This window comes from Bemisia tabaci, chromosome 4 (genome assembly GCF_918797505.1).
Source record: "Bemisia tabaci chromosome 4, PGI_BMITA_v3".
Taxonomy (NCBI): Eukaryota; Metazoa; Arthropoda; class Insecta; order Hemiptera; family Aleyrodidae; genus Bemisia; species Bemisia tabaci.
Window position 1 is genome coordinate 40,636,470 of NC_092796.1, and position 22,165 is coordinate 40,658,634.

Genomic DNA, 22,165 nt, shown 5'->3' on the forward strand with positions numbered 1-22,165 from the left:
CGCAAAACACCGCTGAGAAGATTCAATTATTCGGCGAATATGAATAAAAAAGAACAAAGCATTTGAGGACAGGCCCGATGTAAATAAGGAAAAAACCTAGCGCGTGTCCGTCTTCTTATCTGTACCTGCCGACTCAGGGGCTATCTCCCTCCCGCACTCGCCCAGTAGACGTTCAGACTTTCCTGTTCTCATGCTCCTCAAGAATCTGATTTGGATGGTCGAGCAAAACGGCGCACTATGGTCCCAATTCACTTTTCAGTGATCAAAAATCATAGCGGCTCTCCGTTTGAGTATAAATACATTTAAGATATGTTTTCCTCATGATTTTGATGCGCTGAATCCGAATTTGACCTCCGCTTTTCCCTAAAAAATCATTTGCAAAAGTTACCGTCATTTTTTCACATAAATCACAAACTGCCATACGATTGGCTTGTTATACTTGCTTAGATTGGATGAAAACCATGCGTTCATTGCACATACATGTACAGTTCATGCAAAATTAAGGATGTTTTAATTTTTTGACACCCCCCCCAATTTTTTTTTTTTTTTTTTTTAAGGATAACTAAACTGAAAAAAATGAAATAGATCTAAAATTCATTTGTATTTTAAAAATGTCGAAATAATGCTTCAGAGAAGACTTTTCTTTATGTTGATTTGCCGGGAAACGCAAATCGGGTACATAACAATGTTGAAGAGCGGGGGGTGCAATATTGTCACGTTAAGGAAAATTCAATCAACAATGGATAAATATTCGGGGAGTAAGGAATTTTACATCAATAGGTACTTTCTAGGATGGAAAAGAGCATTTTTAAAGATAAAACTGCGGAACGGAAAACTTTTCAAAAAATCTCAAAAAGTAGGGGGAACCAAATTTTTTTCGAAACGGTCAACCTCAAAAAGATTCATAGAAGCTACATAATGGCGTCTCTGTAGATGCAAAATTGCTTAGCACGTGTTAAGGCTGCAATTACAGGTGTTTTTCAGGGCAAAAAATTGAGTTTTTCTGGGGCAAACACGTAGTCACGTAAAAAATTCAAATTTGGTCGAAAAAGCAGGCGGAAGCAATTATTTTTGGTTCGGTTGCCTTCCTAAGGATCTGTAGAAACGACTTAAAAGTGTCTCTGGAGGTGCCAAATGTCTCAGAATATTTTTCGAGGGGCTTTCCAGGGTTGTAATACAGTATTTTGAAGGAAACACGCAGGTACGAAAAAGATTCAAAATTCGTTCAAAAAGCAAGAAGAACCAACAATTTTTGGTTTAAAATCCTTCTTAAGGATTCATAGAGACTACTTAAGCACGTTTTTGGAGGTGTCGCATGCCTCAAAAAAGTTTAAGACGACTGCAGATTGATCGATGGCTAAACTTGCTAAATACCGTTATTTTAGCCACCGACTTAGAGACCTAATAAATTCGATTTCTCGAGAAAAAGCAAACCAAAGCACGAAATATTTCTACTGTAGCTTCCCAAGGATGTGTAGAAGCTCCCTAAAGGTGTCTCATTAGGTGACCTTTGGTGACTTTTTTTTAAAATGAAAGTACGTGGGAAAAATCGGCATTTTTTCATGAAAAATAGGTACCCAACTTCTACCTTGTGTAGAATGTATCAGAATGCCTCGGAGAAAAATTGTAATTAGTGCGTTACAATCCTCTTAGAGTCCTCTACAAAATGGTATAAGCAAAAATTCTGAGAGACCATTTCATGATTCAGGAGAGGCTCCGAACGCTTTGTTAGAAATAGCCACTTCACGGGTCAGAAAATACATATCCGACTATTCGCACAGTTTGTGACACTTTCAAAGTGACTAGAAATTTTTTTGAGGTATACTACGTGTAGTTTATGACCCGTAGATACTATATTTATCAATTTTGACTCGAAAAAAAAATGTCGTCCAATTTCATAAATATCGATTTTTGAGCGCTCCCGAGCGGATTGGGACCATAGTGCGGCGTGCGGAATCCGAGATAAGACTGCCGCTCGGTGCGGGAGTCCCCATGATTTCCTTGATGACACACGGCCGGCTTGTCAATCGAGCACTGAAATGAGGAATCTTTCTGGCTTTTTATCACCGAATAATTGAATCTTCTCTTTGCTTTCCTGCGAAAACGGTGCATCGTAGAAAGTTGGCGCAATTATAACTTCTGATCAGCTTCTTGAGGAGAATCGAATGATATAAGTCAGAAGGCAATCGGACATGGTGCAGCTTCCCATAAGAGGTGTGCGGGGTACTTTTACAGTATGGTTGGAAAAATGGTCGGAAAGCCGCGCATTTCCACAGACTCTAAAATGCAAAGCGAGTAATTGAATTTGCGTCAACGGTTTCGCTGGAAATTTCGCGCACCTCGCTCGATTTCCAGATGAAACTCGCGTCATTTCCTATTTTTTCTCGCGCGGAAATCAAGGGAGCAACAATTCGAACTTCGGAGTAGGTATGTGGTATCATTCGAAATTGAAGGAGAATCGCAGGTTTTTGCCGCTCTGCAGTTACCGACGTTTATGAATACTTAGCTCGCATCAATATTAAAATTTCCGTATTCGCCGCGATATTGAGATGAAAAAATTACCGTTTGTCAAGATTTTTGTTGTAATTTTTACTTTTTAATAGGCCAGTTGCGCAGGTAACATAATCGTGTTTTGATGCTTGATTCTTATAGATTACCTAAAAATAAGAACTGTCCAAACAGAAACTTTCTACCTACGTCCAATATTAACCGAGATATCGTCCTTTGAAAAGTCGGCTTTTTTATGTCATCCACCGCGGTTGTGCATAACATGGTATGTACTACGACGGTGGATGATGTTATAAATTGAGTTTTTCAAAGACGATATCTCGGTTAATATTGAACAAGTTTCTGTTCGGACGGATCTTATTTTTTAGCTAATCTACAAGAATCAAGCATCAAAACACGATTCTGTTACCTGCGCAACTGACCTATTGTCAAGTCTGAGATAACTTCTCTCCTGTCGATAAATTATTTATTTTCTCCCCTTGCGCATCCGCACCGTCCTGAGGCTGTATTTGTATTTTTGAAGTAGGAACGTTTGTACACTTAATCACTTAAAAAGTAATGAAATGACTGTTACCTAAGTATGTACAGTATGGGAGACATCCAGTCAAGAGAACTTTTCAAATTTAAATTTTAATTGCTTGTTTAAATTTGAAATTTCTCTTGACTGGATGGCTCCCATACTATACATACTTAATCACTTATATATACATCAAATTAAGTAACTAAATTAACTTACTCACTAAGTCATGTTCTTCCAGCCCTAAACTGCATGACGTCCTGTCTTTGCTGCAGTTCAAAGCTCTAATCCTCTTGATACATCACAATAACTATTATATTTCTTCTTTTCTTCTTTTTCAGATTTTCCTGCGTCCTAACTTGTGTGTTACGAACGTATGAATCGCTGATAAGGTATGTAATCCTATTCGAATAACACGTAGAAAATTTCAGCATGTTTCAATTTTTTGACACCCCAAATGTTCAAAGACTCAAGTAGTTCTTCCCACGCGTATTGGTCTGGAAAATTATCGCAGTAACTGCCCAGTTTAAGGAATGTTTAAATACGAGGAATGCAGTGCATTCCTTGTATGAGCCGGAGACGCGTTCAGGCGGCACGCAGGTCACATACCCCGATAGTTGAAGGCGTTTTAGCATCCTTATCCGTCCTCCGTAAACCGTGCGTGGAGTCCACAGGAGCTCCAAACTTGAGTAATTGACACCAGTGTACATGGATGATCTACCTACAGACAGTAAAAATGCCAATTTGACTACATCTTGCATTAAGGAACTATTATTTACGGTTAATTCTTGAAACAATGCATATGTATGTGCCATTTGTTTTCTCATGCAGATAGGTGTTTTTATGGATGAGCCAGAAACACTAGTCTCTAATGAAAAATTTAGTCCAAATAAGTGATAACAAAACCGGAACTATAGCAGCGGTTCGTAGTTTGCAGTTAAAAAAACGAAGTTTTGAGAAAACAACTATAGCTTTAATCTGCTACTTTTGGGTTATGAAATGGACTACATATTGCATTTTGGAACCACAATTTCTGGCTCATTCGTTAAAACACCTATCTGCATCTAGGGAAACTCATGGCACATATGCTGTTTCTTATACATAAGCTATAGAAAGAGTGGTTCCTAATGGCAAAATTCAGTCCTAATCATAGAATGTTAGCAAGTTAACGGCCTCCTTTGGCACACATATGAACGAAACCCACTTATTTTTTCTTATATGAAATGATCTTTCCGATTCGATTTTTCTTTATATGAAATGATCTTTCCGATCCGATTTTTCGACAGAAATTACAAAGATCTCTCTGCCTACTCATGACTTGCTTTTAGGACTTTTGGTTCAATTTTTTATGTCCATGAACTTTTTTGTCCAATTATTATTTTGTCTACGGATTTTCGCCCTCGAAATCTTTTCCAGGTGAAATTCGTCCCACTAAATACTTAGTCACTACGCTCTCGTTTGTCCAGCGTTTTTTTGTCACATTTTTGCTGTCCAGTAAGGTAAAAAAAACTAGGTCCAAAATTTAGGTCCAAAAGCGAGTAGAAAGGGAGAAACATGCATCTAAAATGTTTAAGAATCTTTCAACTCAACTCAGTCTTCGTCTGAGTGTGTTGGATCTGCGCGTGGCATACGCAGCTTGAGGTGCACAAGCGCGGAGGTACTTCTTTACTGAGATTGTTTCTTTGTAATGTTTGTAAATTCTGACAGTGTTGCCAATCATTGGCTGATTTGTAATATACATACATCATGTGAACTGCATTTTGCAAAAAGGAACCAAGAGCATTGCAATGTTGCTAAGATTGTGCAACTTCTCTTGTCTTGGAAGAAAAACCTGGTCATCTATACACATTTTCTATTTCACACGCTAAAAATTGTAAATTTAAGACCAAAATTACCATGTAAATTCCATATTTTTGCATGATTACAGTAATTTTATTGCAAAGGGTGAAGTCGCACAATCTTAGCAACATGGCAATGTATCTAGTTCCTTTTTGCAAAATGCAATCCATGCGTCAACCACACAATAAAGTGGTGGACATATGAAATTTAAGTGGATATACAGGGTGGCCCAGACCTACCGTACCAGGCCTTTTTTTCGGTTAATTTGGGTCGTACGAAGTCCAGGATTGCGGGGATGAATAGGGAATCGACCCCAAGGAATCCGAATTTTATGGTCCTAGAGCCCCCCTGGCGCCCCTTGGGGGGTAAAAGGGGGGTCCGTACTTCAAAAGTCAGGGTTAATGTCAAAATTTTGAAATTATTTCATCGGAATCAGAACGTACGGAAAATTTTAGCTTAAATCGTCACCAAGAAATCCAAAATCGGCCCATCCGTGTCCAAAATACCGACTCCTAAAGGTAGGCGACAGAGCCCCCTTTCAAAAAAATTCAAGTTCGTTAAATTGACGTAGAGACTCGGAAAAATGTGTATTCCTAGGTAATCGACCCCAAGGAATCCAAATTTGAGGGTCCCGTTGTCCTCAGAGACTTTTCTGATGGGGCACAGGGGTAACCTCCACACCGGTTAAAGAGCCTCCCAAAATTTGGCCCCTTTTTAGGTATTCGATTCGGCCATCGGACCAAGGTTTAAATGGAAGCTCATATTAATAGAAAACTCAGGAAAAAATTTCAAGATGAGTATAGGAACCGTTTTCGAGTTACGGGGGGGCAAAGGGGTCACAATCCGGCCTAATTTTTTGCTGTTTTCTTGTAGAATTGATGTATTGGCGGGGTTCTTATCGTTGTTTACGCATGTGTAGCACATGGATTCCTACGTACTTTTACTTGTAGAATCGATTTTTAACGTTGCCGAATCGATATACTGATCAGTTAAATCGATTTTGAACGATTCATTAAGGAAAATCGATGATTTTTCAGGATTGAAAGTGTTTATTTTCGATTCATGAATGAATAAATGCACCTGAAATGACTGAAGCACATGTTACCCTATGTATTTTGATACGTAGAATTGATTTTTAACGTTGACGAATCGATTTATCTATCGTTTGTATCGAATTTTTGCGATTTTTTACGGAAAATCGATGACTTTTCGGAATTAAAATCGGGTTTGCTCCATCCGAGATCGTAGATATGTACCCAACATGATTGGAGCACATTGACTCTTACATTTTTTTATACGTAGAATCGATCTACAACCTCGATAAGTCGATATATCGATCAATTGTATTGAATTTTTGCGAATTTTTGCGATTTTTTGCGGAAAATCGATGGTTTATCGGGATTGAGATCGGTGTCTCTCCATCCAAGATCGGAGAAATGTACCCTTTATGATTGGAGCACATCAATTCTTACGTATTTCTTCGATATTTTTTACGGATATTCGATGGTTCTTTTAGACTGGCATTGGAAACATCTACCAGATATGACTGGAGCACATCGATTCGTTTGTGATTATTCTTGCAAAATCAATTTAAAGAAGTCGACGAGTCGATACATTGGCTGGTCATATTGACTTCTTGTGATTTTTATGGAAAATCGATTTTTTGAACAGGAATGAAATTGGTTACTAACGGTCCGAGGGTGGAGATATGCACCTGACACGGTCGGAGCACGCCGTTTCCACGTACTTTTACACGTAGAATCATTTTTAAGGTTGGACACCGATCTCAATCCCGATAAACCATCGATTTTCCGCAAAAAATCGCAAAAATTCGCAAAAATTCAATACAATTGATCGATATATCGACTTATCGAGGTTGTAGATCGATTCTACGTATAAAAAAATGTAAGAGTCAATGTGCTCCAATCATGTTGGGTACATATCTACGATCTCGGATGGAGCAAACCCGATTTTAATTCCGAAAAGTCATCGATTTTCCGTAAAAAATCGCAAAAATTCGATACAAACGATAGATAAATCGATTCGTCAACGTTAAAAATCAATTCTACGTATCAAAATACATAGGGTAACATGTGCTTCAGTCATTTCAGGTGCATTTATTCATTCATGAATCGAAAATAAACACTTTCAATCCTGAAAAATCATCGATTTTCCTCTAATGAATCGTTCAAAATCGATTTAACTGATCAGTATATCGATTCGGCAACGTTAAAAATCGATTCTACAAGTAAAAGTACGTAGGAATCCATGTGCTACACATGCGTAAACAACGATAAGAACCCCGCCAATACATCAATTCTACAAGAAAACAGCAAAAAATTAGGCCGGATTGTGACCCCTTTGCCCCCCCGTAACTCGAAAACGGTTCCTATACTCATCTTGAAATTTTTTCCTGAGTTTTCTATTAATATGAGCTTCCATTTAAACCTTGGTCCGATGGTCGAATCGAATACCTAAAAAGGGGCCAAAATTAGCCTCTTTTTTGGGAGGCTCTTTGAAAGTTCAGAGTCCCCATGTGCCCCATCAGAAAAGTCTCTGAGGACAACGGGACCCTCAAATTTGGATTCCTTGGGGTCGATTACCTAGGAAAACACAGTTTTTCCGAGTCTCTACGTCGATTTAACGAACTTGAATTTTTTTGAAAGGGGGCTCTGTCCCCCACCTTTAGGGGTCGATATTTTGGACACGTATGGACCGATTTTGGATTTCTTGGTGTTGATTTAAGCTAAAATTTTCCGTACGTTCTGATTCCGATGAAATAATTTCAAAATTTTGACATTAACCCTGACTTTTGAAGTACGGACCCCCCTTTTACCCCCCTAGGGGCACCAGGGGGGCTCTAGGACCATAAAATTCGGATTCCTTGGGGTCAATTCCCTATTCATCCCCGCAATCCTGGACTTCGTACGACCCAAATTAACCGAAAAAAAGGCCTGGTACGGTAGGTCTGGGCCACCCTGTATGATCTTACTGGACACCAAAAATGTGACTTTAAAACGCTGGACGAACGACAGCGTGTGACTAACTATGTACTAGGACAAGATTTCAAGGGTGAAAATCAATGGAAAAAATACATTGGACGAAAAAATTAATGGACCAAAAGTTCTGTAGCCTCAGGTGCTGAATGTCGCTTTTTCGCACTGAGGTTTCTTTTCCCCTGGACGGTCGCATAATAATGCAAGAGGTTGTAGGGTTTCGCATCGCAGCGTTATGCAACTTCACTCGACAACTAAGAGCGTTAATTTAAGAGCGACTCATTTAAGACCGTTCCTTAAATGTCTCCAAAAATTATTTGTCTATATCTTTTTGTGGTTTGAGGAAAACTTCCAGAAATTTTAAATATGCTCTCAGTTATGCATGAGGAAAAATATGCAAGCGTGCAGAAATGTCGCATAATGTGTCGATAGCACGATCCGTGGATTTCGGGTGGACGGTGTATGTAGGTACACCTCCATAACATCTGTACGTCTGCACACTCTAGCAGGCGCAGTATAGGAAATTTGCACATAGGATCGTATGCGTAACGTGTAGCGTTTGAAGTATCTCTATGATGTGGAAGGCGCTAAGCCGCTACATGCGGCGCGCGGCGCAGCTTTCATTTCTCGTGATAATTTGGATACGAAGGCGTCAGTTAATTAAAACTAATGAAAATTTCGCGTGAATTACTAGCAGCTGTGCTAATATTTTGTTGATATTTCCTAGATTGCCCCTATTTTTTCTCCTTCTTTAAAGTACTTCGATCGCGCTAACTTTTCAGTCGAAATCACATCGGCTGTGGACGCTTCAGTTTGTTTTACCAAAACCAATCGGACCTTGGACAAAATAACAAGCCACAATCACTGGCTCTTTTTAGAATCAACAAATTTGCCATTTCTTTATATGCAGATACGTGCTTTTATTCATGCATCAGAAAAAGTGCGGTCCTTGGCAATGAGAGACTCAAACGCAGGAATAGAAAAAAAGAGCTAGCAAACGTACAGATTGCCTATTACCTGACGCTTGTGCTTTTTTCAGCTTTGAATGAGTACTTTAGTTAGAATTTTTTCGGAAAAAATGCGCACAGCGGCTTACGCCGTTTTTGCGCGGAGAAGGGTTACTGTGACTCCATAAGATGATCACCTGAAAGGACGTAGTTTGTACATGGTTAAAGGTAGATTAAGCGCAAAAAAAGAAGTATGTACCATATGAACTACACGTTGCAATGAGAAACTATTATTTTTGGATCATCCATGTAACCTCGAGTCCAACCTTACTTCGAGTAAAATTAGCAGTATAACTTTGGAAATAGATTTTTGCAAGGGATTACAGTGATTAGTCATCGCAAAAAGTACAAAATACGGACGATAAAATTCTATAATTTCGATAAGAAAGTAGATACGAATCTACAGGGGAACCTACACTGGAAAAAAATTCTCGGCGTTTTTACCAAGGTCCGTTGGTACCTTTACCATCTCACTTTTTTTACCAATTATTGGTAATTTTACCAAGACAGACTGGTAAGCTTACCTAAAACCCGGTATTTTTACTGTTTTTATCAGGTAAGAATACCACTTTCACTGGTAATCAATTCCCGGTAACTTTGCCATTTTATCTCGGTAATTCTACCACAGTCGATAAAAAATATTCGCGATTTTACCGGGGTCCAGTAAAATTACCAAGAGAGTCAATAATTTTACCGAGATTTCTCGGTAAAATTACCAATTCCATAAATGGTAATTTTACCAAGAAAAAACTGGGATCAAATGGACTGAGTTAAGCAGAAAGGAACCAACCCACATTTTGGAAAAAATTGAGTTATGAGTGGTTTTGAACTCAACCACTGCTCTACTATCTACCGCCAAAAATTCAAAGTTTTTGTTGGAGCAAATTTTGCAGAAATTGAACTTGAAGTTTATCTTTTACATTGAGTCTTATGCAGGAGCTTAACTTTAAACCTCTTTTTCTCGGTTCGATCCCGATGTGGCTTGGTTCCTTTCTGTTTAACTCCGTCCAAATAGAACCCTGAATTCTTGGTAATTTTACCCTTTTCTTAGTAAATACACCGAGATTTTTTTTTCAGTGTACGAAACTCGCAATATATTTCTTTCACATTTTGTGTTTTTTGTAGTCAGTAGTAATAATCATGGTAATCCCTTCAAGGACCCATTTCCTAAAGTAAACTGCTGAATTATACGAAGGATTCCTTTGATTTTCATGTTAGGCTATAGCGTTAGGCAACCCAGCTGTTAAAGCTATCTTCTGCTTGTCTTTGTGGTTGCGTTTTGGACAAACAACAAACAAATTTTCTCGTTAGAAATTGTCAGAAAACGGCGGCTTTTTAAGTACTGCTCTCATAATTTTTCTGGCGGCATAATGCGCCTTACGGCTGTTTCGCCTGAACCAACGTCAATTTTTGTGATTCTACGGCTTTCTAGTATCCCGATATCATACAAATGGACCCCGTTAAACAGAAAGGAACCAAGCCACATTAGCTATTGCCAAATTTAATCGGGCATTTTAATTTTGTACATGAAAACGGTTGTGCGGATTTTTGTGCAAATTTTAGTGAATTTTCTCCATAATACAAGGCAAATTCCTTAAAAGTTTCAAAGGAATCTGCGCGGACGTTCTTTCGTAAAAAATGAAATTTCCCTGTTAAATTTGGCAACAGCTGATGTGGCTTGGTTCCTTTCTGTTTAACGCGGTCCAAATAAGGGTAACGCTTCATGGCCACAGTCCATGAACACCACGAACAAAAATCTTAAATTAGCATGTTCAATCCATCTACGCTACTGCATTAACACCAATTTTATTATAAATATCTGAATAAATCTGGCACATTGAGTAGGACGAATTTTGATGTTTTAGATATTTTGATGATTTCATCTAAAAGAGAATTTTGAAGGAAATTAGAATTTGAAAATTTGAGAGTTACGGCTCGCCGCTAGCACGGCAGTCTTAATACGAACCACATGCACGAAAAAAATTAAATTGCTGATTTAACAATTCAATTGCTAAAGAAAAGTGACTGCAATGTTTCAATGTGCATAGGCTGTCCAAAAAGTACCGAGACTAGTTTTATAACTCAAAAGCCAAGATAGCTAGAGGCGTGATCTTGGTCTCGTTTGAAAGATTAACTCAATATCTCGATTGAGACCAAAATCAAAACTTTCGGTCAAATATTTCAAAAGTTACAGCACTGTTTGTAAAAAAAATATCTGGACCCCCTACCGTTTTTTATGACTATTTTCTCTTGCCGGGAACACTCTAAATTATTAATGATCAGTGCACGGTTCTTTTGCAACTAATCATGGCAAAACCTAATTGATTTGGAAACACTGTCAAGCCGGTGTCGTCCGACTACGGATATAAGGGTTCAAAATGCACGTGGAAAGAACGAACCGTCGGTCAGCCACCCCCAAAAAACCCGGGAAATTTTCGGCAGTTGATGACAGTTCATAGTGCGTTCGTGGTCTACGCTGCAGATAGTGAGTGATTTTGTTTCTGTGTTCGAAATTATTGATACCACTGCTGTATCTCTTTCCATGATGATATCAAAAATTTCGAACATAGAAACAAAATCACTCACTATCTGTAGCGTAGACCACGCACGCACAGTGAACTGTCATCAACTGCCGAAAATTTCCCGGGTTTTTTGGGGGTGGCTGACTGACGGTTTATTCTCTTTCCGTGGATTTTGAACCCTTATATCCGTAGTCGGACGACACCGGCTTGACATTGTTTCCAAATCAATTAGGTTTTGCCATGATTAGTTGCAAAAGAACCGTGTACTGATCATTAATAATTTAGAGAGTGTTCTCGGCAAGAGAAAATAGTCATAAAAAACGGTAGGGGGTCGAGATATTTTTTTTACAAACAGTGCTATAACTTTTGAAATATTTGACCGAAAGTTTTAATTTTGGTCTCAATCGAAAGATATTGAGTTGATCTTTTAAATAAAACCAAGATCAAGCCTCTAGCTATCTTGGTTTTTGAGTTATAAAACCAGTCTCGGTACTTTTTGGACAGTCTATGTAGATTTTACAAAAAAAAAAAAAAAAAAAAAAAATGCTATTTTAACCAACCTCGTGGTTACATTATAGCTTTCCACTTGCAAGCTAATTCAACCGAGGGGAAATATTACAAGTGGAAAGCCAATTTAACCACAGTGATGGTTAAAGTAGCATTTTTTTGTAAAAAGTCTAAATTGAAATACTGCAGTCACACGGAGAAAAAAACTTCGTCCGTGGGACCCGCGGTTGAGGTCACATGGATCTCTGAAGTTTTCGGATCACGTATCTAAAACTTGAGGTCCAGCTGCCGAAGTTCGGGTCAGATATCTGAAGTACTTCAATATATACCGAAGGGTTTGGGTCACACATCTGAAGTACTTCGGTACATACCGAAGTGCCTCGATGTCAGACCCGAACTTCGGCAGCTCGATCTCAAGTTTTCGGATGCGTGATCAGAAAACTTCAGAGATCCATATGATCTCAACTGCGGGTCCCATGCAGACGTTTTTTTCTTCGTGCACGCTAAGTCGAACTCGTTTTTCGTGGTTTACTATAATTTAACAAAATCAGGGAAAATTACTGTATATTTATGTAGAAACGGCCTTTCCCTTTCTATTTCCCAGAAGTACAGCAATTAAAAATTGCTGAATAATCCCATATTGCGTGTTTCCTTTACATATAATTAACCACTAGTATCCTTCCTCATTTCAATGCAACCTGTGATATTAATGACCTCCTTTTCTCGTATTTCAGGATTGATAGCTGCGAGACTCTCATAAGGTATGTAATTTTAATTTTCTGCATCAGCTTAAATTAAGATAAAAAAAATTTGGGCGGCTTTAAGCTAATTTTTTTTCAACGCAGGCTACACTGCTGTGCTAAGGAAGAACGCCGTATGAACATTCGAAAGTTGCCAAATTTCCTCGAATAAAACATTTATTTTTGATGAAATTTATGTATGTTTCTCTTTAAAATTATCAGATATTTTATTATATTGCGAACAAAATAGTCTGAAAAAATTAAAATTTTAAGTTGGAAAAAATTATTAAAAAACCGGTGTCAATTCGTCATCGACATGAATCGATCGAAAAGTGAAAACGTGCGAATCGATCGACATGAATCAATCGACATCGATTTGATCGATAGTCAATTTAAAGACACCCGTGTCGATTCGATCGACATGAATGGATCGAAAAATGAAAACGTGAATCGATCGACGTGAATCAATCGACACCGATTCCGTCGACAAAATTCGATTGATTCACGGGCTTGTCGATCGACTCACGGGTTTGTCGATCCACTCACGGGTTTTTCGATCAATTCACGGGTTTGTCGATCGAGTCACGCATTTTTCGATCGATTCACGGCTTTTGTCGATCCATTCACGGGTTTGTCGATCGATTCATAGGTTTGTCGACCGATTCACGGTTGTCGATCGAATCGGTGTCGATCGATTCACGTTTTCATTTTTCGATCGATTCATGTCGATCGAATCCATACCCTCCGAAATTGTAGTCCCTTATTACAAACTGTAGCCCAGTTTAAACTTCGCAACTAATACGGTCCTGGACATGACAATGGACATAATTCTGCAATAAGGAAGTGAAGTCTCTGAACCATCCGTAAAAGCACCCATCTGCATAGAGAAACTAACGGCACATGCGTTGTTTCTAACGTGAGCCAAAAATTTTAATTCACTATTGCAAAATGAAGTCCAAATAATCCCGTTCATCATCCAATTTTAATGAGCGCCACGAAATTTTAAAAGTAAATATCGAAAAGTATTCTCCTTGCTCCCCTTGTTTCGTTTTCTCTATTGAACAATAAATAGTTGGAGCTAATGGAGTGCCCGATCAAGGTATGGCATACAGCAAGACCAAAACACATTTGATTAAACTTACTGCGGGACTGCGGGTAAACTTTGCACAACTGCTATACCCAGTTACCCACTCACAAATTACCCAGTTTATTTGGAGGCGTACTTAATTTCCATTACGATAGCCATTCTCAAAATATCGTAACATCAAAGAGCTAAAGTACACAAGGAAATGAGGATCAGTTCAAACGATACCGCTGGCTTGACGTATGCTAAGCTCAGCCTTGATCATTGAAACCAATTGTTGAGGGTAGGAAAGTGCGAATTTCTTCTAATTTTCTTTCAGTTCGCATCCTGGCAGAATAAGTATTCTAATACTTATCGAGGTTAATTGAATTTTCCTTTGTTTGTACATTTTGGGTAGGATACAATGAACTCTCAACAAATCTATATCTTCACAGTCCTTACTTTTGTTTCGGTGTCCCAGATATGTGGGATGATACAAATACCGGTAAGATATTTTTATACACCGCCTTTCTCCTCAGTGTGAAATCACTCCCTTCCCTCTCCCCCTACAACAAATTAAAGAGGGTAATTTATCCCCTTTAAAGCGCAGGAGGGGTTTCTTCGAAGTAATCGATGGTTAAAGTCCCTAAACGTTTATCTCGATTGCGAATTTCGAGATGTCCATTTTCGTTGTTTCTCCCTGGAGGACAATCAGTGAATGTTATTATTTGTGAATCTCACAATTTATCTACGCAAGATGAAGACAATACTAATCTACCGCATTATAATGATTAAAAGTAAAAACTAGTTTGAAGGCACAATCTCTGAAATATTCGCTCCTGAATTCCAATTTTTAAACATCAAACAATCAGTTTGAAATTTCTTTCCATCGTAAGGATCCGTGCGATTTCGAAACTTCTTTCACGCATTTCTCGGAATAGCAGAAACTGCACCTTATGCCTATCGTCCTCCAAGCCCCTCACTCACAGATCTGTTTTAGGCGAAGCGAATCTACATTTGGATGTATTTATGCCGAAAGGAACTATGTCTCACGCAATCACTATGCACATAGTTCCTTTTAGCATAAATACGTCCACTTTAGTATCACGTACCCCATTATTCGAAATTTACTAATCAACTGATTTACTGATTTACTGATTTACTGATTTACTGTTTTATTACAAAAAAATCCGGATCCTTATGAGATGAGTATTTATAATTTATTATAAGAAGTATCATATAATTTTGAGGTAAAGGTAGTTACTCAAAAATAAGGAAAACATCATGCAAGATGAAACCTCAGCTTTCAAAGCTGATAAACGTCTTATCTCATCCGAAACGCATGGTTATCACTATGTTTCCCATGTCCTCTAGTGTTCCGATTTAAAATCCAAATTGACGCGCGGTGATACTCGCTGAACTCCCAAACCTCGCATCTCATTTGCAGTGTTTAAAAATCCCCACTCCGGTTTTATTTTTTGAAAGGAGAACATACCTACATCATCTCCTTGGTTTCCCTAGAATTTGCTTCGTACGGAGAAGAATAACCACGGAAGTTTTTAAAAATTGACGTTGAGTAACTGATGTTTATTTAAAAGTAAAAGTATGATAGGAAGTCTGCAACGTCGCAAACCGAGATACGTGGTTCGGGAGTCTCACTGTTGAACTGCAGCGTCATTAAATAAAAACTGCTATACATTCAGCGGGGAACTCTTAGCGAACATTTTATGCGGCTGATTTTTATCGCATGAAAAAAAAGTAGAAAGTGTTTCTGCCCAAAATCGTTTGTAAGAGAGTACTCGTATCTTCGAATTTTGAGTAAAAATGCAAATATCATCAAATCTTATTCGCGTAATTCTTATTCGAGTAACGCGCAACGCTGAACGCTTGTACGAAAAAAATAGATTGCTGATTTAACAATTAAATTGTTAAAAAATATGCCCGACACGTTTCAAATGTCAATTATACAATCAGGGCCGGATTTAGGGGCTGGCCACATGGGCCGTGGCCCATGGCGGCAACTTAAGGGGGCGGCAAATGTTGCAATTTTTCAAATGTAGGTATCAAAAAAAAAAAAAAAAAAAGAAACGGATTCCGTCATTTCCGCCCTCACTGGAAAAAAAACACATTGGATCTAGAGTCCAGACTCTTAAAAACATCGACAAGAAAAAGTACTCTTGATTCCAGGGGCGGACTGGCCCTAAATTAAGTATGGGGCGGGCCCCTAGGGGGGTCTGGGGGGGCCCCCCAGTAGAAGGGGGGTCCGGGGGCCCTCCCCCGGAAAATTTTGAAAATTAGGCCCTTTTAGAATGAATTTTACGCTATTTTAGACCCTATTCTTTAATATTATTTTTGAAACATTATCCAAAAAGAGACCAGAAATGCAAAACTTAGTATATTTTCTTAAACTGGATGAAAAAATGAGAATCCCTTGTATACTTGGAATTCAACTTTTATTTTCCTCTTCCAACGAAAAATTGTGCCAAAGCTAAATTAGTATACAGAAGATACATAGAATCAAGTAGAATAGTAATAGTGACAGTCTAAAAAGAACACATTCTGATTTCGCTAAAGGGGGGAAAAATCGCCGAAGGCCCCTACGAAATCCCTTGAGGAAGGTAGGAAACGTGCCCTACTAGGGGCCTCCAAAGTTCAAAATTGCATAGAAATGCGCCCTCGATGCCTCTCTGAATCAGTACCAAAGGGCCCCCGGCAAAAAGGACCCTTTTGTCGAATCGGCGATAAAGAGCCCGGTGCCTTGAAGGTCCTTAGAGGCGGTATAAAACCGCATCAAGGCCTCTTCAAATCGGCAATAAATGGTCCCTTGGAAACGGCAAAAAAGGACTCCTTCGAATCAGATAAAGGGGCTCTTTTAAGGTCCTTAGAAGCGGCAAAAAAAGGCTCCATCGAGTCTTCTTCGAATCGGCAATAAATGAGTCCTTCAGGGCTCTTCCGAAATGACAAAAAACGACCCCTTTAGACTTATTCGAATCAGAAAAAAGGGCTCTCAAAATGCAACGCCCTTAGATACGGCATAAAAAAGCTCCTTCAGGGCGCTCTCCGAATCGGCAATAAAGTGTCCTGTCCTCTCAGGAGTCTCGGGGCCCTTTCTCGAGGACGAACCGAAGAAGCCCTCGGGCGCTTCTTCGAAACGGCGAAATACGGCCCTTCAAATCGGCCAAAAGGGGCCCCTCGCCCCATCGCCACCCCGGCCAGTCCGTCCCTGCTTGATTCAATTAGAATCTAGCTTACACCAAGAACCAAGCCTCTTAATTTAAGCGGATTTCGTTTTGATTCAATCAAAAATCCGATTGAATCAAGAGTATTCTTTCTTGTCAGTGTTTTCAAGAGTCTGGACTCTATATCCAATGTGTTTTTTTTTCCAGTGCTCCATTGTGTATGTCAGGGTAATTCCATCTGTCTTAAGCTATTTCATTCTTTATTACCACCTTTTCCTATTGCAACCACCTACCTCCACCAGTAGGATCCCTCCATTTCCTTGTTGTTTTTTTTTTCTATAGCTTTCTTTATCAATTTCAGCAATCTGGGCTTTATCAAATAATCAGCTAGGCGTAAAATTTTGGCCGTTTCCGTAATTTATCTGTCATTTCCGCCCTCCATTGTGTATGTCAGGGTAATTCCATCTGTCTTAAGCTATTTCATTTTGTACTACCTTGATTTTTCCACTGAAGGCGGGGGCGGATGAGACCTCAGCGGTTCACGCGCTGAGTAAGCGAGGTTGGTTCGGGCGGAGTCGGTCGAAGGGGGTACCGCCCCCGCCGCCGGCGTACGGACACCCGTATCGCCCGATGCCGCCGCCGCCTCCGGCGCGAAGACGCGGCGGATTTGGAAAGGCCGCCGGGATGCTGCTCCCGGTGGCCGCGGGGGCTGCTGCCGGCTACCTCACCACCAGCCTCGTCCTCAATCAGATGAAGAAGGAGAACCCGTGCGCCCTTCATGGCGCCGGCTTCACCGCCGACGGACAGATGGACTCCAGGATCGCAGCCAACCAGAGGTCTGTAAACTCAGTCCGCCCACACTTCGGAGGGTATGGATTCGATCCGCGTGAATTTTTTCGAATTGAAAATATTTTGAGATTATAGTCGGATCCTATGTAGTTGAAGACGCTGCACGGAGAAAACAACTTCATACGTGGGACCCGAAGTTGAGGTCATATGGATCCCTGAAGTTTTCGGATCACGTTTCCAAAAACTTGAGGTCCAGCCGTCGAAGTTCACGTCAGACATCTGAAGCACTTTGATGTACACTGAGAAAAAACTATGGTTTATAAACCTATTAGAGGTAAATATGGAACACCTATAATAGTCGTAAATAAACTAATGATTCTCGGTCTGTGAACCATACTAAGGTCTCTGTACCTAATTAAGGTACCCCGTACCATAACTAAGGTATATGTGCTATTATTATATGTAGAGGTACTACTATTAGTGGTGTTCCATATTTACCTCTAATAGGTTTATAAGCCATAGTTTTTTCTCAGTGTATACCGAAGGGTTCGGGTCACACATCTGAAGTACTTTGGTACATACCGAAGTGCCTCGATGTCTGACCCGAACTTCGGCAGCTCGACCTCGAGTTTCCAGATGCGTGATCAGAAAACTTCAGAGATCCATATGACCTCAACTTTGGGTCCCATGCGCAAAAAGTTTTTCTCCGTGTGGATTGATTGCGCATGACCCCGAGTTTTCTCGACGGAATTTTCCTGTACGAGGTATTAGTATTTCCTCGTTCAAAAATTTGAACGACTGCGGTTGTATTGATAATTTTGAAGTTTGGCCTCAAGTGGGCTGTGTTTTTAGTCCTTTCGATACTCCTTAAAATACACCGACGGCGTAAGTTCACAACCGCGTATCTCGTTTGCGGTGTTTGAAAATCTCCGTTTCTATATTATTTTTTTAGAGGAGAAGAAATTGACATCATTCCTTGGAGTTTTTGCAGAACTTTCTTCGCACAGAGAAGAAACACCACGGCAGTTTTAATGAAGTGCTGTCGAGTCGAAAAATAAAAACGTGAATCGATCGACACCGATTCGATCGACAAATTATTAAAAAACTGGTTTCGATTCGATCGAAAGCATTCGATCGATTGACGGGTTTGTCGATCGATTTACGGGTTTGTTGATCGATTTACGGGCTTGCCGATCGATTCACGGGCTTGTCGATCGAATCGGTGTCGATCGGTTCACGCTGTTATTTGTTGCTAGATTCATGTTGATAGAATCCATACCATCCCCCACACGTCTACTGTAACTCAACGCCCAGATATGAACCCAGTCTGAAGGATTTAGGTCTCAAAAGACCCGAAGTTGTTTTGTAATAGAGCGATAAACGAGATGAGAATTCAAAATGATATGATATATTTTTATAATCGAAATTTCAACTGGACCACGACTTTTACAACAAAGAGTATCGACAGTAACTCCGAACAAAGATATTGGAGTTTTTCGATGCATTGATTCAAATTTCTCACTCATAATTAAAAAAAAAAAAAAAAAAAAAAAAAAAAAAAAAAAAAAAAAAAAAAAAAAAACTAGAATGCTACTTAGTTAGATCGCACTCTAAGCGTTACTGTCATAGTCTTTGCAGATCGACAGCCTCAATATCGGAGCTACAACATTCCCCGGCTGGCCAGATGCTCTTTCAGAGTTACATAGCCACTTGGACATTCGCGCTTTTATTGATTTTAATTCACTCAGCACGAATCCATTTCATTCTTCCCAGGTGTCAAAGCATGCTACAAAAATACTCGAGCTGGTTCAACAGCCCGAACGCAGGCGGTAACACGAACTCCCAACAAGGTGGCGGTACCATGAACCCTCAACAGAACATGGGCTCCAATGCGGTGAACCCTCAACAAAACGGAATGATGAGCCCAAACGGGATGAGTCCAAACGGATGAGTCCAAATGGAGTGAGTCCAAACGGGATGAGTCCAAAGGGAGGAAACCCGAACGCAGTGTCTCCTGGTGTGAACCCTCAGCAGACTCCCCAGAAAGCGACACCGATGACACCTGCTGGGACTGACACGGACGACTACGGTACGACGCGTCAGCAGAGGGCGATGAGTGGTCCGATGAACCTTCAGAGTCTCACCTCGGGTTACGGACAGCAGCAGCAGCAGCAGCAGCAGCAGACGCAAACGGGGCCTGCAGGCACCGCTGGGAAGGGTAGTCCTTGCGCTGGGGCAACCTTCGCCACGTGCCAGGAGATCGACGGACACGAGACCTGTGTCGTTCAAACCCCAAGTGGTAACATACCTATTAAGCAGTGTGCTTGAGCCATATTGTAAAGAAAGCGCCATATTCACCTGCTTGCTAGACGCGCGTCTAGACGCGAAAAGTAGGATCTTTAGCCGAGTTACGGGCGGCGATTTGCAACCTGATTGGCTACGGAATCTGCCGAACACGGCCTAAGGCCTACTCGCCGCTCAACACGCGCGTCTAGTTCGCAGGTGTATCTGGCACTTTACACACAAGAGAGGAGAGTATCCGCAAAATCATCGTCTCCAAGACACGGGATCGTTTCTTCATTCCAAAGTTGCAAAACTAACTCAGCACGGATAAAAAAACAGCACGAGGTTGTCGGAGGATATGGGCATTTCCAATTAATTGTGGTAGAACCCCTATTACTTGCGGTAGTGCCCCAATTGATTGTGGTAGAACCCCAATAAATTAGGTTACTAACTCAAATGGTGCGGTACGATTCCGCAACTTTAGTTGCGGTACAACTACAATTAATTGGAAATGTCCATATCATTCAACAAATTGGGGTAATAGCACAATTTTAGGGGATAACCTTTTACACATTTTCTCCGTGAGGCAACTCTGATTTAAACAGGCAAAAGACTGTGTGATTTCTCTCCAAAATTCTGCCAATTTTTGTGTGGAATCAGAAGAAAAATTATGGAGGAATTTTCTATCAGAAAAGCAATACAGTCCTCGGTAAAAATTATATTTGCCAGAGAAAAGATTGCAACGTTGACATTTACACTTAGTTAGTTACGTTCTTGCGTCCTGGATACGGTGAAATGTCCGCCTGACTTTGGGTTCGAATGGAGAATCAAATGAAATAATCAAAGTTCTTGTAGCTTCTATCAAGGCTACACAATAGGCATCTCATAATTCAGCGTTATTTTCCTCGCAAATTTCATTTTTGGAATGAAAAACAATTCTTGATTATTATTTTTATTTTTTTCATTTTCCTTCATCCTACCATGGAACAGATAAAAATACGACAGCACGTATTTCGATTGCATGAGTGTCTCGAAATCGCCGATCCAGATTCCGTTTTCTCGTTTTCTCTTGTCTTAATAGAGAGAGAGAGAGACTAGAAAATTCATCTCGAAAATTCAAGTAACGTCCATGAGAGGACCAATAATTAAGTCGCAAGTATTCCGGTTTCAGGACGATCATCAGTGATCTACGGTGTCAATGTTATGGGTCGAATGTCGCCTTCATTATGAAAAGATTCCTCCTAGAGTGGCCGCAAAGGCCGAATACGTAGTTGCATCTTTTAAAAACCCAATCAACAGTGCGGCAGTACGCAAATTCTGCCCGTGATAGCGAAGAGAGCAGTAATTGCATGCTGGGATGAGCCTCGAGAAACATAAAAGCATGTGCTAATTGGACGTATTTCTGTCGAACGGAACTGTGTGCATTAGGACATGAGCCCTGAGACCCATAAGAATGTATGCATGACAGGGCTCACGTCATAATGCACATCGTTCCGTTTGACAGAAATACGTCATACGTCCAATTATAAAAAAACGTGTACGTTAAAACGTTAACGTTGTATATGTCTCATCAGGCCCGCCACATCCCATCTCGGGCCCTGGTACCAATTTTCTGGCCCGGGCCCCTAGCACAGGGGGGGGGGGGGGGTCCGGGGGGCCTCCCCCGGGAAATTTTTGAAATTTTAAATCTATTTGGATGCATTTTGAAGCTCTCATGATGGAGATTTTCCATCAATTTCTGCAGAATAATTACGCCTTTTTGTCTACTTTCAGCACCAAAAACTTTCGAATTGTTGCATTCAAAACATCTATAAATTTTTTTTTGAGGGGGCAGATGATAATTTTCAATTCTATGGGGAGCCGGGCCCCCCTGGACTCCCCTTTCGTACGTCTATGGCAAGGGAGTTAAGCCATTGAAGTCGAGGATGCCCAGAAAGGAGCCTCTTAGCATCCGACAACGGAAGAAAATGAAACACAGTTACTAAAAATATCATTCTACATATACTCAAAATCTTGAAAATCTCTAAAAAAGTAAGAAAAATTTTATAGTGCCCTAGCGTGTTTTTAAAACTTTATTCACCTTTTGCGGAATTTTTAGGGTAATTTTTTCACTTTTCCCTACGAGACAAGGGTTACACATGAATTCGTAGTGGTTTGTCACTTGCGTCACGGGCCCCTCCAGGGCCCGGGCCCCGGCACCAAGGACCCAGTATCC

At 40.2% G+C, this 22,165-nt stretch overlaps 2 protein-coding genes across 3 annotated transcripts in view; both read left to right on the forward strand.

Moving 5' to 3' along the window:
- The first annotated feature begins 12,640 nt into the window (after positions 1–12,640).
- Positions 12,641–22,165, forward strand: part of LOC109035194 (dual specificity tyrosine-phosphorylation-regulated kinase 4) — a 229,384-nt gene continuing 219,859 nt past the window's right edge. Inside the window, exon 1 of the mRNA XM_072299858.1 lies at positions 12,641–12,657. The gene's annotated coding sequence lies outside the window, so the exon portion shown is untranslated. The remainder of the gene's footprint in view (positions 12,658–22,165) is intronic.
- LOC109035210 (uncharacterized) lies at positions 13,899–20,899 on the forward strand. 2 transcript variants are annotated; one of them, XM_072299857.1, is made up of 4 exons: positions 13,899–14,204; positions 17,392–17,714; positions 19,441–19,529; positions 19,563–20,899. In XM_072299857.1, the coding sequence occupies exons 1-4, from the start codon at positions 14,124–14,126 to the stop codon at positions 19,616–19,618; spliced, it is 549 nt and encodes a 182-aa protein (XP_072155958.1). In that variant the 5' UTR covers positions 13,899–14,123; the 3' UTR covers positions 19,619–20,899. The 2 variants fall into 2 exon arrangements, with proteins under 2 accessions (XP_072155958.1, XP_018904316.2); XM_019048771.2 differs by having other exon boundaries at positions 13,903–14,204; positions 19,441–20,899.